The 15,412-nt window shown below is 56.2% G+C and overlaps 2 protein-coding genes across 4 annotated transcripts in view; both read right to left on the bottom strand.

Moving 5' to 3' along the window:
- DMAP1 (DNA methyltransferase 1 associated protein 1) overlaps positions 1-4,384 on the bottom strand; it is a 36,449-nt gene extending 32,065 nt beyond the window's left edge. The window contains exons 1-3 of one of the 2 annotated variants that reach the window (XM_062497097.1): positions 4,115-4,384; positions 2,985-3,095; positions 623-746 (exon numbers count right to left, since the gene is read on the bottom strand). The gene's annotated coding sequence lies outside the window, so the exon portion shown is untranslated. Of the gene's footprint in view, positions 1-622; positions 747-2,984 lie in introns of both variants that reach the window. The other variant, XM_062497096.1, reaches the window with a different exon arrangement.
- Positions 4,385-4,513: 129 nt separating this feature from the next.
- Positions 4,514-8,166, bottom strand: LOC134046538 (Krueppel-like factor 2). 2 transcript variants are annotated; one of them, XM_062497099.1, is made up of 3 exons: positions 7,922-8,166; positions 6,701-7,679; positions 4,514-5,870 (listed from the first exon to the last, which is right to left on the bottom strand). In XM_062497099.1, the coding sequence occupies exons 1-3, from the start codon at positions 8,045-8,047 to the stop codon at positions 5,695-5,697; spliced, it is 1,281 nt and encodes a 426-aa protein (XP_062353083.1). In that variant the 5' UTR covers positions 8,048-8,166; the 3' UTR covers positions 4,514-5,694. The 2 variants fall into 2 exon arrangements, with proteins under 2 accessions (XP_062353083.1, XP_062353084.1); XM_062497100.1 differs by having other exon boundaries at positions 7,955-8,164.
- Positions 8,167-15,412: the final 7,246 nt, after the last annotated feature.

The raw sequence follows: 15,412 nt of genomic DNA, 5'->3' as shown, positions 1-15,412 counted from the left end.
GATCCAGACACAGCAAAGCTGCCTGGCAGAGGTTTGCCTGAAGCAGGTGGTTTCTGCACAAGGCACAGATACACCGGGACCTGCTGGCCGCCTTGGATAGCCCAGCAGAGGGGATGCCTCTGAGGGGAATCTCTTCTCCTATGCAGCCCTGGGATGAGCTGAGCCCCGCTTCTTCTTGCATGGAATCCTTTAACACCAGCCAGACTGTACTGAAGTTACCACCATTCCCATCCTGCTAGTGAACCCTTCCCACGAGGACTGGCACATCACCTCTATATCAACACCCCGCCAATGTGCCATTATGGGAACTGGTGACACACCCAGAGTACCTTCTGTTGTCCCCAGAAATCATTTAATCCCTTTTCTACCCCTTTCCATGCTACCCAGGATGGCTTTTAGCATCTTGACCCTTCCAAAAGAGTTGATCCTGAGGTTTTGCCTGCCCTGCCTATTTGCTCCCAGCTCTTCCTCATCCACCCAAGTCCTCCTCCATCAGTGTGGGTGGACATTACTAAGCGTTTCTAGCATATTTCCTTGCTCTTTTGCCACAACTGGCCTGGAAGTGAGGTCCACAGTCCCCCAAGGTAGCCTTGCAGAGGGAGAAAAAGGTTTCCCAACTTACCTCTGCCTGCCTGGCAAGCCTGGTACTGCAGCTCCCTGGAGAGTTTTGTAAGACCAAAAAGCGGGCCTCTCTTTTTACCACTCATGGCGGGTTGTTAGCAGTCCTTTCATCCTGTTAAACAGCACTTAAAGAAAACAAAAACCAGTTCCAAAAAATAAAACCTAGACCCAGATGGGCCATTCAGTACGTTTTTTTTATTATATCTCTGACTTATCAGCCTGCCTCCCCCACACCTCTGTGAGCCTCGGGAGCTGTGTCCCACCAGGAGCTGTATGGACCTGCAGGTGAAACACATTAGCTGGGTGCTTCTGCTAATGGGCTCATCAGCAGAGCAATTAGCGCTGTTTAAGCGGGGGGCCTGGAGTTATTGTTTCTGGCCACTGCATCCCAAAGCTTGCACAGAGTAAGGGAAAAGGCTGGAAACCTGAGTCATGTACCTTGTCTATCATTAGGAGTCCTGCACTGGGACTGTGCCCAGACCTGAACACCGTGGTCTTGTCTAGCCAGGGCACAGGGACAACCGAGGGAATGCAGGGAGTCAGGGAAAGCCAGCAGTGAGGAGGAGCCCAATGCTTCTGTGCCCTGGAACTCTGGCATTACACCCACCTCCAGCTGTCCTGGATATCAGGGATGTCCAGGGTACCGAGCCTGGGCAATCTGCCACCAAGCAACTGGGGGAAGAAATGTGCCCCTGGATTTAGCCCTGGCAGGAAGGACCCTTCCAGGCTAGCTCCTCACCCACCTCAGGATGCTGGGGAAGGATGCACCTCATGCCCTTTACCCATGCCCTGACTGCCAAACATGACCAAAGGTGGCCCCAGGCCAGAGGTGTGCGTGCCTTTGGTCCAGGGCTCAGGGTGTGTGTGTCTCCCAGCCTGGCACCAGCGGAGGAGGACAAGTGTAAACACTGTGGCCAGTGGAGCAGGAGAAGGTTATCTGGGGCCCGGCAGTGGAAAAACTCTCGGTGTGTGACTAAGGCACAACAGCACCAGGTGTGGGTCCAGGCAGGGCAAGTGAGCCGGGAGTTATCGCTTCCCCGTGGGTTCAGGTGCCTGAAGCCAAATGTTTCCTAAGGGTGCGGTGACAGCCACAGCCCCGTTATCGTGGCACCTGGCCCACCCAAGCAGCATGGACATGGGGACGGGTTGCTGGACCTTTCCTGGGTGGCAGGGACTGGGCACTTCCCACTGCTCCTCTGATGGGAGACTTAAGCCCTGGGAGCATACTTCAGCAGGGACACCTTGGTCCTGGGGACCCAAGCTCTGACCTTGTGGTGAAGAATGGTCTGTGTCAGCCTGTGTCCAAGCACCGCCAAACTATCCTCCCACCCTGGAGCACCCAGGCTGCATCCCACCCACAGCACTCTTGTCTCCTCCCCAGCTCCATGCTGTTCCCATGGACCACAGCATCCCCAGGGGTAAGCTCTAGCTAAGGAACCCTCAGATCTGCCACACTCCTCCTGACAGATCAACCATCCCAGACCAGCTGTAGGACCTGTTGGCTGTAGCATGGGGGATCCTCATGAGCTGGGTCATCCCCAGACAACAGAAACCCACTCAAGCTTCTTTCACCCCTCTCCAGCTTTGAAGACCATAGGGCTCCTCTCCAACTGGCAGGTGACTTCATGATGCCAGGCCATAGTGTGACCATGACTCAGACTTCTACTGGGAGGTGTTTTTCCATATCTTATTCCTTCCTTTACCCACTTGCCTCCTCACTGGATAAGGTCAGCTGTATCCCAAAACCATGGGGTTTAAGAGTTAGAGGGTTCAAGGACCTCTGCACAGTTCCCAGTGTCCTCTTTAACAGGAAGCGACTAAGGTGGAAAAGGAAGGGAGGGAGACATGGCCTAGCTCAGTGTTCTCCAGCTGACTGCAGGTGCACGTACCACAGCGATTGCACCCCAGCCTCAGTGCTGCCAAAGGTCTTTTCTTGCTGCCCTCATCACTTTGCAGGGCAGGTTTTGCTGGGGACAGGATTGGCCTCCCTCCTCCAATGGAGAGTGTGTCTTGGCCCAGGCAATTGGAAGAGGGTGCTCTTTATTAACAACAAATTGACCATAATCATCTTTTCCACTACAGCCACTCATCCCCAGCCATGCGGTGATTCCCAGCCATGATGGTCCATTTGACTGCCATGCCCCATTGTGTGCCTGAAGGAGTGTCTTGCCCCAGGCACAGGGACCAAACCCAGAGCAGCTGTTTGGAGGAGCCACCTTCCTCTGCTCTTGCCTGTGTGTGTGTAAGGTAGTGTAAGGTAGTGTAAGGTAGCGGGCAGCAGAGCCGGACCTCACTCCTGCCCTGGCACAGCAATAATGAAAGGCGAGAAAGAACTGGTTTGTGCTCTGATCTCAGAGCTGAACCTCAAAACAGCCGTGAACCGTCACTCCATCTCCCAGGATGCTTAGGGAAGACAGGACAGCAGAGCCAGCCTTTCCAGTGGGACGGGATGGTTGGAGAAATTCATCGTTCCCCTGGAAATAAAATAATAATCATAATAAAAACACAAAGCCAGAGATTACTTATAAGCACACAAACACGCAGGCACGCACTCTCCCCATCTGGCTTTGCCAGCCTGACTCATCGCTAATTCAAACAGCCCACACCTTTCCCTCTCCCTCCATGTGACGTTTTGAAAGTCTCCAAGGAAGAGGCAGAAGTTTTGCCCCAGCTATCTCCTGGCATTGTAGCCTTGTCCTTGGGCTCTGGTGGTCCCAGGAACAAGAGTTCCCCAGTACCTCATCACAGGCCACATGTGTCCCAGCACAGTCACCTCTCAGGAAGTGGGGCAAGCAGAGGGTGAAGGCAGCAGTGGAAAGGACGATTGAGCTTGATAGATCTGTGACACCTGTGGATGCAGCCCTATAGTCCTGATCTCAGGCCTACAGGCAGAAAATGATATCCCAAGCTGCTGCCACCCTGCCTGAAATCACCCATGCTTTTGTACCTGCTCAAGGGCAGACCATAAGGCTGGGCACTGGTCCCAGAACAAAGACCCCAACACCAAAATATTAGCCACTCCTCACGGGAATGTCAGACCTGCTCTGCCATTCCCATCGGAGCAGGAAAGAGTGGAATCAACCCAGCTACATCCCACTTCCACTTGCAGGGCAAATAGCCCCAGGGCACCCCCCAGCCCTGGCCAGCTGCTGGGGGTTGCAGCAGTGAGCACAGGAGGAGAGAGCTGCTGCCACCACAACCCTGGGCCAGGGCATCATACAGCCTGTGTGCTCCCTGCACTGCCAGCATGGTGTCAGGTCTGGACAAGTTCCTGCCTTCAGAGGGATTCGTGCATCACAGGTAATCAGCTGTGGGAGGGAGGGAGGGAGGGATGGAGCCAGACCTGCTTGCTGAGCTCAGGACCTGCCAGCATGCTTGTGCTGAGTCACCACCTATTAACGCAGGGAAACCTCAGCACCTAAACCCCACCAAGCTGCCAGGCCATCCCCAGTACAGCAGAGGCAGCACCCAGGACCAGGCAGCTGACACCAACCTCCCTCCTGGTTGTGACCACAAGGCCAGTACTGCAGAGCTCCCACTGTGAGGCACAGTGGGACAGGACTGCTCAGGAAGAATTCAGGACCAACAAGGCTGTCAGTTGAGTTTCGGCTGCCATTCCCCTTGGAGATGACTCACCGCAGGACCAGTCACACCATCCCAGTGCCACAATTGCCCCATCTGCAGATTAGGGAAACTGAGGCACAGGGAAGTGGGGTGACTCAAGAGCTGTTGCACAGGAGATGCTACTCAGATGCCGAGGTTTGGGCGTTCCCCATCGATCCTCCGCAGCTAACTTAAGCAGAAATGAACATCGATGTAAATATTTACTGACAAACAAGCTCAGCCTCACCCTCTCCTCTTAGAAGAAACCTTTAAAGTAAACTCTCCTGGCTCTTTCATGTTTACATCTTGTTTATTTATTATACAGCAGATCACAATATTTCAACAGTTTGCATATAAAGAAAAGTAACATTTCAGAGTGCAAGAGACCTAACGTGCCCAAGCAGAGAAATGTTAATTAACAATATACACAGACGGGAACAGTGCACTTCCCAAAGCTGAGACTCATCTGTATTCCCAGCTGGAAGAAAATATATTAAAAAACCAGAAACATTATATATTACTGCTTTGTTTAATTTACAACTTGCTTTGCAGAAGCTGCACATAAAAAGACTCATTTTCTTTTGAGCTTTCTTTTTTGTCCCCCGCCTCTACAAAAGTTTCAAGTATAGCAGAGACCTGGGCATTCATAGCTGGACTCACTGTCCTTTACATACTAAATTTAAAAAAAGCAGCATGGGGAAGGCAGCTGCAGCAGTACCTGGTGTCATCCTGAGGGGAAGAACAAGACAAAATAAAGCAGACGAGCCAGGAGAGACATTTTAGGCTCTCGGGCAGAAAACTGGGAATGGCCAGAGCTGGAATGCCCAGTGGGGTCCCAGGCTGGTGGACAGGAGCATTCCTGCCCTCTGTGCAAGGTGATGCTGTGCTGAAAACACCTGCAAACTTTTATAGCCATGAGCCAGTCAAATCCCACCCTCCCCCCATCCACTCTGGGCTTTGGGTCAGGAGGTTCGTTCTGATGATCACAACCGAGACAAACAGCAACCCATTTCCCAGCACCACAACCAACATGCCCAACTGGCATGGCGCTCCAGCCAAAACGCAGCCAGAGTCAGCCACCACAGCCCCTAGAGCCAGGGGGGTGCCAGAATCTGGGGGAAGAAGGTTAAGCTGATGCCAAAACAAGCCAGGAATTCTGGGGACAGAGCCCTTATGCACCAGCCCCTCACTCACCAGGTATCTGGGTGGGAGAAGCCCTCCAGGCATGGGGAGCTGAGTGGTGATACCTGGGCAGGTCTTTTTTCCAGTTTTGCTCCCAATATATACCCCCAAGGCAGGCCTTTCCCACCACTTGGCTGGGCCAGCTCTCAAAGGGGCAGGAGAAAACTAGTTATGAATTACAAGCAGAAAGGGCTGGGTGGCTAGGCTGCTCCCCATTGCTATCCCTGGCCCGACGCTATTTACACCGTGAGCTGGCTCTGGGGACATGAGTCCAGCCGCAGCCACTGCTCACATGTGCCGCTTCATGTGGAGGGCGAGGTGGTCTGAGCGGGAGAAAGCCCGCTCGCAGAGGTGGCACTGGAATGGCCGGTGCCCTGTGTGCTTGCGGTAGTGGCGGGTCAGCTCATCGGAGCGGGCAAATTTCCATCCACATCCTTCCCAGGTGCAGTGGTAGGGCTTCTCACCTGCAGAGGAGAGGAGCGTCAGTGGGCTTGTAGGTTCTCACCCTCCCAACCCCTCAGCTCTGTGGTACCCTACCCAGCACCCCCGTTTCAAGGGGGTTCCCTGGTCCCCACCCTTCAAAGATTGGAGCCCCACTGCAGACTTCTGCCGGCCCAGCTTTCCCCTTTTGTCCCCCATTTTTATGCCCTTCCCCATGTACAAAGGTTTGTCCTCTGTGAATCCCTACCCCATTACAGCACTCCTCCCATGCACCCCTGCTTCGCTTTAAATCGTAGGAGGTCCCCAGTTCATCCCTGCTGTGGGATGGCACTGTGTTCCCTGTCCCAGCTTGGCCAGAGGGTCTCATCTTACAATCCCCCACTCTGTCTCCCTATTCAGTTTGTCCCTAGTCCAAGTGGAGGGCTTCTCCACGTCCCCAAGTCCTGCTGCCTCAAGGACCCCCCAAGCACCAAAGCCAGCAACTGGAGGCGTCACACAAGTGGTGTAGCTACGTGCCTCGGTCCTTGTGTGTCCCTACGCAGCTCCACCAGCGTGTCTTTCTGAGCACTTCGAGGGCCATCCCCATTGCCCATTGCTCTACACACACAAAGCCTCCACACAGCCCAATACTGACTATGGGCTATCTCTGCACGCCCTCACACAGCCCCACCACGGGGACCCACCGTGCACTCCCTGACATACCGCTGGGGTCTTCTCCACGCGACACGACCCCCGTGCCACCTCCCCCGACGCCCCTTCACACACCCGGATCCACGCTAGCGGGTCACACCATGTGCCGCGGCACCCCCGCCCGAGACCCTCTGCGCGCGTCCCCGCCCCGGCGCGCCCTTACCCGTGTGGGTCCGCATGTGCGCCTTGAGGTGGGAGCTCTTGGTGTAGGTCTTGCCGCAGCCCGGGTATTCACAGTTGTGCGTGGCCGTTCGCTTGCGCGCCCACGAGCGGCGGCCGCGCTTGGGCTTGCAGTCCTCGGGGGCAGCCCCGGCCGGGAAGTACTCCAGCACCGGGGAGTTGGGCGGCGTGACCAGCAGCCCGGGCAGCCCCGCCGGGCCCGGCCCCGGCCCCTTCAGGGGCTCCCTGAAAACACTGAAATGTCCATGAAACTGCGGTGGCGGCTGGGGGGCGAAGTGGGGCGCGTAGCGGTGCGGGGCCACGGCGTAGTGGGGCGGCAAGTCGGCCAAGAGGTGGGGATCGGCGCCAGGCAGCGGCTCCTCAGGGGGCCCCAAGCGGCCGTGGGGGAAGCCCGGGTAGGGCAGCGGCGGCCCCGGCACCGGTCCCGGTCCGGGACCCGGCGCCACGCGTGGCTTGTGCTCGCCGCTGCCCGGTCCCAGGTATTCGGCAGTGGACATCCCCAACATGCAGGCGCGCTCCTCCGGCTGCTCCTTCTTGATGCGGGGCCCGAAGGGCTGAGCGGGGTCCAGGGGCAGTGGGCGGCCTAGGGTCGGGTGGAGAGACGGGTGGTGATGGGGGGGAGGAGGGTGGTGGTGGGGGCCGCCGGGCACTCGCAGCTCCGTGTACTCCCTCCGCTGCAGGTCGTAGTGGCTGGGCAGGTCCGGAGTGAGTAGCTCAGCCACGTAGCTGTGGCCCTGGCCCTCAGGGTAAGACGCCGGGAACTTTCCCGGCGTGGAGTACGAGCCGTCGCTGTCGTAGGTGGTGCCGCAGCTCTCGGGGGTCTCGGGCAGGGGGTAGTTGGGGCCTGTCGGCCCCTGTCCGCCGCTACTGGTGTGCGCCAGGATGAAATCCAAGTCCACAAACTTGCCCAGGTCATCCTCCTCCCGCTTGACGGCAGCGGGGCCATCCTGTTGTAGCATCCTCTGCGGGAAAATGAAGCGTCAGGATCGGCGGGTAGACGGTTACGGCGGCACCCGCCGCCCCAACACCGCGGCCCGCGCCTCCCGCTCGGGGCGGCGGCTCCCCCCAACCCGTCCGACGGGTCGGCACCACTCCGGCTGGGCCGCGCCGCCCCCGAGGCGCCCTCCGACGGCGGGAAGGCGGCCCGCCCCCCACACCCCAGCCGGGCTGAGCCCCAGCCCGGAACGCTGTGTCCCGTACCCACCTTGCCACCCTCTCCCCGGTGCCAGGTGCTTACGTGGAGCATGTCGGCGGGCCGCTCCTCTAGCGGCATCAAATTGGCGAAAGTAGAGATAGAAGGCAGGGCGCTCTCGTCCACGGCCGCCGCCATGGCGAGCCGGGCCGAGGCAGCGGGGCCGGGGCGGGCTGGGGGAGCGCGGTGCGCAGAGCCCGGCGCCGCTCCGCTCCCCGTGGCAGCAGCGCTGCTCTGCGCCGCCCCGCGCCCCTAAGCTGTTAACAGCATGGCTGCGCCCCGATTGGTCCGGCCCTCATTGATATTCACCGTCGCCGCTTGCCATTGGCTCTGTTGCAGCCCAAGCCGCGCCCCCTCTGGCGGGGCTGCCCCGGCGGGCTGGGGTCGGCGGTTGCCGCTGCCCGGACCGCGCTCGGGGCCCGCGCGGGACGGGAGAGGACGGGCAGAGTAGCGGGGTCTCCATGCCCTGCATTGCCCCGTTCTGCGAGAATGTCCCAAGGGGGGAAGAGACAAGGGGGCTGTTGTGGATCGCGGAGGCCGGAATCCTGCCCGCGACGTGAACGGGGCAGCGGCGCCCTTAAGCCCTGCCCACATTAGGAGCGGGGAGGGGGGCTGTGGGTGGCAGAGCCGGACGTTCCCCGGCACCCTGTACCGAGTGGGGCAGGGGCAATGGCTGTGTCACATGCACCCGTGTGTGGACGCAGAGAGTGCCGGGGAGGTCTGGCGCAGGGATACAGGTAAAAGCATTCCGACCGATGTGCCGGGCAATACACTCGCCACGGAGACTAGCGAAGGTGGAGTCCCAAAAAGGGGTGCTTGTGCCACCGTAATAATTGAACCAGATAGCCAAGCCACGGTGCCCCCACGCCATTCGTTTCATGCAAGCGCACCCGTGAAGCCGCGTCCTCCCGCGCCGCTGCTGTCGGTGAAGCAATCAGCAGCACAGAGCGTACCAGCTCGCATCTGGCTGCGTGCAGGGTGCGTGTGCGAGACGAGATAACTACTCGTCGACCCTGTCGAGAACTGGCACCCTGCCGGCATCACCTCATCTCGCCTCACAGCCCCCACAACACGTTTGTCTGCCCTCCCTAGGGACCAGTGCTGTGGCTGAGTCTCTGACCGCCCTGGCACAGGACGGCACGGACCGGCTCTCACTCCCTGCCCACCCTGAGCAGCCCCTGGGACAGGGCTGTCCTCCTGAGGGCTTCCCATGGCAGGGCACGCAAGGACGGCAGGTTATCCCACCTTACGGGAGACGCTCAAGTCACCCACCCTATACTGGCTTGTTGGATGACAGCTCAGAGACCCAGGGCACTGGACAGGCCTCCCCAGGGGCTCTCTGCCTCCCTGTCTGGCTCGCAGCGAGATCTTCGCCGTTTGGCCTCCATCCAGCCAGTACCAGGAATGGCCCTGCTACTGTTACACTCCTCAAGCAATGGCCCTTATCTGTTGAAGCCTGTCTCCCTGCTTTCTGGAGCTGTCCACGTCCAGATACCTTTCTAAGAACTGAGGCTGCTGCCTGCTCTATTCAGAAGCAAGGAGTCAGTTTGAAAAAAAACAAATATAAACACCAAAGGTGAGGTGTGCACACACACCACACGCACATGCCGCTTCTGAATCCAAAGCTACTCTACCAGTTGCTTTCATCACCGTGCTTTAATTATAAGGGTGGAGCATTGCAATAAATTATTTCAGTAATCCAGTGGAACAACAACAATTCAGATCTTCCCCCTCTTACCAAGAATCCCTGCCCTGGTTTCCAGAGCACACGTTGGGCTGCTGCCTGGGCCCCATCTGCTTGTCTGCCAGCAAAGCAGCAGGTTTATTAATGGCACCTATTGGGTCAAAACACATGGGCTCCAAAGTCCTCCCTCGGAAAAAGTCACCTCCAAAGTGGCAAAGAAGCATGTGGGCATTACTTGAAATTACTTTTAGCTTGCCTCCCAGAGTAGTTTATTCAAGTCGCCAGTTAATCCCATTACTTGATTCTTGGCCAAATAATAATTAATAGCAAGGCAGTTCCTGCCCCAAACTTTTACAGATAAGTGAGAGAAGATGCCATGAGAGACAAACACTAATTCCTCTTGGGTTTCCCCTTTTCCAGGCAGTTTTGGCAGCTGCACTCATGCTCACTTATTTTGAGAGGTGTCGCCAAGAGATCAGCTTAATTTTTACAGCCAGTATTTCTTGCAAATGTGGGATATTCCCCAGGAAACTATTTTTACTGATGCTCTGGTGGGAGGGCCAGCATGGTGGGGACCGGCAGCATGCCAGGCACCACAGCAACACAAGCACTGCTAGTGCTAACTGTGCAGGGAGCCAGGAGTGCGTCATGGGCAGGGTTTTCCTGCTGTGAGCCATGGGGTGGGCACAGGGGTTCCCTGCCACAGCCTTGTCAGCCCCTCAGCCACAGAAGCCCCCTCTGAGGTGAGTTGGAGGCAAGCAGGAGCAGATAGTGCATGTACAGCCCCCTGTTGACAGAAGCCCATTTAGGAAATATGGGTTATCTCCCACAACACTACAGCAGACTATAAAGTTGCTGGCATCCCAAGAGATCAAACAGCAACAAGCCAAGAGAGCAAACAGAAGGTGGGAAGGGCCACCCAGGCAGGTGATGGCTAAAGAGGAAAGGGTTAATGGTTATCCTTGCTTTTTGACACATTTGGCAGCAGAGAAGTGAGGAGTGTGGCTTGCCCAGCATGGTATGCCAGAGGTGGCCCCATCAAACCAAGGGCATTGTCAACCCTGCCAACACTTCCACAGTGCCATGGCATCCTCCGCAATGGCACACAGCACGTGTGGGATGGGCAGGGGGACAATGCTCTGTGGCACTGCCAGAGGTGGAATTGGTGCCCAGGTTGCTCAGCAGGGCTCCCAGGAGACCTAGAGGGGTCCCCTACCCCACAAAACATTGGGGACTGAAGAACACCTGCACTGCCATCCATTTCTGTGCTGTCACCTGGTGAGAGACTGGAGTGAACCCAAGGACTCTCCTTCAGAAGCATTGCCAGTACCCCCTCTCCAACACCACCTACAGCATCACAGCACAGAGAGCTTCTGCTTCAGTGGGAGGCAAAAGCCAAGTCCCAAAAGCTCCACAGGGGACCCCATGAAAGGTGCCAGGGAGATCCACACCACAGAACAGCCTAAACAACTGTGACACTCCAGGGTTATATCCCTGAGAGCAGAAAATTAATCTGGCTGGGTTTTACTCTCTGTCTTCTCCTCTGCCTGGTACTGGCCTGCCTAGAGAAGGGTCCAGGAGCCTCCAGACTTGCCTGTACCCCCAAAGCCCCCTTCCCCTCCTGAAAAAAAAGAGGAACTGAAAATGAAATTAAAGCATAATTCAATCCGGAGCGAGTCCAGAGTAAAGTCATCTGCTCTTATCGTGTGCTGGCAGGCTCTTCCCGCTCCGCAAAAAACACAATGTTATCAGGGCACAGAGGGCAGATTCGTTTGCACCGGCCTGAGCAAGCTGCTGTGTCCGCCCTGCCTGCCCGGGGGTCTGGGGAGCAGCGGGACGTAAGGCCGAGGACCGGGGCTGCCAGGGGCCCGGGGAGGCAGGCAGCACCCCTGCAGCACCGGCAGGAAGCTCAGTCCTGGGATGGGGTGCTTTGGCTAGAGGCCATATCCAGCCTCCCCGCACAGCTCTCTGGCCAGGGGAGACGGGTCAGGTTGCTCCCAGTGAATGTCAGCACGAAGTAAAGGCTACAGAGGGACAGGATCCACGACTGATGTCTGCCTGTGGGAATATACACGGCCTCATCTTCCAAGGGTGCTGCCCGGCTGCTTGGCCAGGAGGCTGCCAAGCTCACTGGTCTTGGCATCCCACCCCCTGGCAGAGCAGCCCAGTGGCACCCCCAGACCCCGCACACACTCCCAGCCCCACTGCATCGCCTGGACCGCATCCTGCTTTGATCTCTGCCTGCTGCCTGGCTGTGCCCTGGTGGCTGCGGGGCCAGCACAGACCTCTCAGTCCTTCTTTATATACCCCTGTTATTTTTAACTCTGCCTACGCAAATCCCGAATCCGGAATGAGCAGCGGCCAGGGGCCAAGGGGAAATGGACATGGTGCAAATTTCCTGCCCTTTTTACCTCTCTTCCTCTATAACATACAGCAACGTTTTTCCTCCACTTCTTAACTTTCACTGGTACAGGAAAGCTGAAAGCTCCAGGCTCTGCACAGAGCCACAAGGTCCAGCAGCACAATGGACTGGGTATCCCACTTGTAGGGGACATCGCACTCAGCATGGTGCCAGTAGATTTCCCTGCCCATAGCACACACCACAGGCTCCATCAGCAGTGCAATGCGCTGGAGGCATCCGGACAGCCCTCACAGCAGCAGCCTCACGTGCAAACACGTGTGCTCACGTGCCAGCCCAGGGGCCAGTCCTTCCCCCTGGCCCAGCAAGAGCTCTGGCCCCAGCCACAGCAGCTGGGACTGAACCACAGCCATGGGAGCCATTCCCTTTTGCCACTCACAAAAGTGCTGGACATGACCTGTGACACCCCAGCAGATACAAGAGTAACAGGAGGAATTGCTGTTTTCTGGTTCCTTGTGAGCAAAAAGAAGGAGGAACACAGGATATTCTTCCCAACATCTCTGGTTTAATCTTTAAAAAAAAAAGCAGCCACAACACGGAGTGCCACAGCAAGTTGCACAGGGAATTTTGCAGAAGATATCATGGTATGGCTGCAGTGCCTAGAGTATGTGCATGTTTGAACCCTTCTCTCACGTGCTGGAGATTAACAGCTGTACCTCATGTAAAAGCAATTTGTCTACAAAAGTCCCAGATGACCCAGGTAAACATCTCTGCCACTCTTTTCTGAGCAGTGTCCATCCCTCCTCCCAGCTATACTCTAAGGTATTCAGTCTCCAATCAACCTGGATTCTCAGTGAGTGAGGAAAACCTCCCTTGCCATGCACAGAGACAGGAAAAGTGTGGATGCCGAGTCCAGTGCTGGTCAGACCTGATCCACCCACATATACACCATTTCCCAGCATGGAGAAAGCCTGGCTAGCCCTGGTACCTGGGCACTGGTGTGGCTGCAGTATCTAGGCACTGCTGGGCCAGTGAGGGAACAATTTTCCCGTGGGAGATGTGGTATGGGGTTGAGTGAACGGTCTGCACCATGAGTCACTGGTACCCATGGGGACACAGCTCGGTGTGAGGCAGTGGGGGCCAGCAGAACAAGCAGGGAGCTGGAATACTCTGTGTGGAAACTGTTTTGCAGGTAATTTGATTTTGTTATTCCTTCCATGCAGCTATCTGCCCCACCAGTGTAAATCACACACCATAACACATTGCATGGAAAACTCATCCTGCCAGCATCCCATGCCCCTGGGACACTGCACCAAGGCCACTACTATGGCACAGGATGCTGAAATCAATCACAGACAGCCACATGTGGCTGCTGCAGTGGTTTTACAGAAGCAGCCCACAGAAGTGCATCCTCCCATCCGCGACACTTGTGGGGTGTCTGGCAGGATCAGTGGCCACCCTGTGTCAAGAGCAAACCCTTCTGCACTGGCATTACATAGGGTGCTTCATTCTGCTCCAGGAAGTGGTATTTAATTACCCAGCCTCCCGGTAGTAAATAGGTTTCCAACACATTACAAAAGGCTGTATTACATTTTTTTTATCCCCAGCCTTGCTCATGCTCTGCGCCGGTGAGCTCATCCCCTGGGAATACCGTCTCCAAAATAGATTCACTCCCTTGTTGAAAATAATCAAATGGGAATCCAAGCTGCTGAGCCCAAGCCCAATTCCTCCCTTTGTTCTGGGGCTCTGGCAGTGAAGGGGTTTGGAGCAGGGTGACAGGAACTTGCCTTCTCTTTAATTGACCTTCGATGATGAAACAATCAACCAAACGATTTAGAAATGTGCATCCAGTGAGATCATCAGGAAAACTTCTCCACAAAGGGGCCTGGGGAAAGGAAGGTGCGGTAATCCACCTGCCCCAGCCGCCTCGGCGGGCCTCACTGGGTGGCACAACGTGGCACAGCATGGCATGGTGTGTCACAGCCACCCAGCGCCTCTTGGGCTACCTTGCTGTGGCTTCATGCCAGAAACTGCCTCACTAGGTCCAACATGGGGAAAGAGTACAGCTAGACCTGTCCAAGTGAGAACATCTGCTCCCATGGGACATCTATCCTCCTTGCTTCCAGCCCCAGCTCATCCTTAGCTACTGGGCACCCGTTTATACCAAGCCACCACCAAGTGGTACTGCTGCCTGTCTCCACGCCCCGACTCACTGCAAGTACTGCCACACCAATGGGCAATTCTAGGACAAGATTCCATGATGTTGTGGGGGGAAAACCCTCTCAGCTCCACGAGCACTGCCTCCCTGGGGATTTCCATCCCTTGCACCCTTTCCCCAGCTTCTTGTAGCCTGGCGGGAGGGCAGCCACCCGGGAAGGGCTGGCATGGCTCCCTGGCCCCAGCTGTGCCACGGGGGCTGCCCCGGCTTCCCCAGCCCAGGTCAGTGCACGCTCCAGCTTGGCATGTGGCAGGCACTAATTTTGGCCCAAAGGGTTTCCCTCTAGCAGACTCTGCCGCCAGGGTGGTTTTGAAGACAATCTTAGCCAGAGTCTTCCTTCCTTGGCTGCCAGCAATCCAGAGCCAGGCTGGTGTGTTTGTGTTGTGTGCACATGTGTGTGTGTATCTCCAAACCGCAACAAATATTTCATATTCGTTTTCTTTCTTTCCCTTTTTTTTTTCCCCTTCCAAGCCCTTGGCTGTGGTATTTAAATAGTAGGTGTGGTCCCGGTGCTGTGTGCCAAAACCAACACCAGTTCCAGAGCAGATAACCCTGTGAGCAAACGCAGCAGCGAAACCACACTGAACTGCTGGGAGAGCTGTGCTGGGATGGGCAGTGCTGCTGGGTATGGCCACGGCATGGCCCTGTGGGCAGGCAGGCAGCAAGCAGGCACAGTGACCACATGTCTCCCTGGCACCACACAAAAGCTCAGCCAAAGGGGCCAGGTGAAAGGAGGAGGTGGTGGAATCAGCATGTCCACGCACATGAATGTCCACACACATTCATAGCTCCTCACTGTGTGCAGCCTGGTGCTGTTTGGGATGGACTGAGATGGTCTTTTGGGGTTTGGGTTTTTTTAATAAAGCAATGCACAACATGTTACTTAATAATATATTTTCCATGTTATAAACAATCAAAAAGATTTGTTTGTTAAAAAGGCTACTTTTCTCCCCCAAAAATGTAGAGCATGAGCAAATGGGAGGAGAAGTTTCTCCAGTATTTTAAAAGCAGTTAGCAAAGAAACTTTCTTACGCCCTGATGTTTTTCTCATCCAAGCTGAAAGCCCTGAAATATGGTGAACATCATGTATTTCAGCATGAGTCACACAGAGAGAACCAGCTGTGTCACCTTCCCTGGCAGTGCTAGCCTGTGTATACTGGGGACAGTGGAGATGGAAGGGACCTCTGGGTGGTCTTCATCCGAGGATGGATAGAGATAAGTCAGTTCAGGCAGGAGAGGAAT

The sequence above is a fragment of the Cinclus cinclus genome, chromosome 8 (genome assembly GCF_963662255.1).
Source record: "Cinclus cinclus chromosome 8, bCinCin1.1, whole genome shotgun sequence".
Classification (NCBI taxonomy): Eukaryota; Metazoa; Chordata; class Aves; order Passeriformes; family Cinclidae; genus Cinclus; species Cinclus cinclus.
The sequence above is the reverse complement of the archived record's forward strand: the minus strand, read 5'-3'. Positions and strand labels throughout refer to the sequence as shown.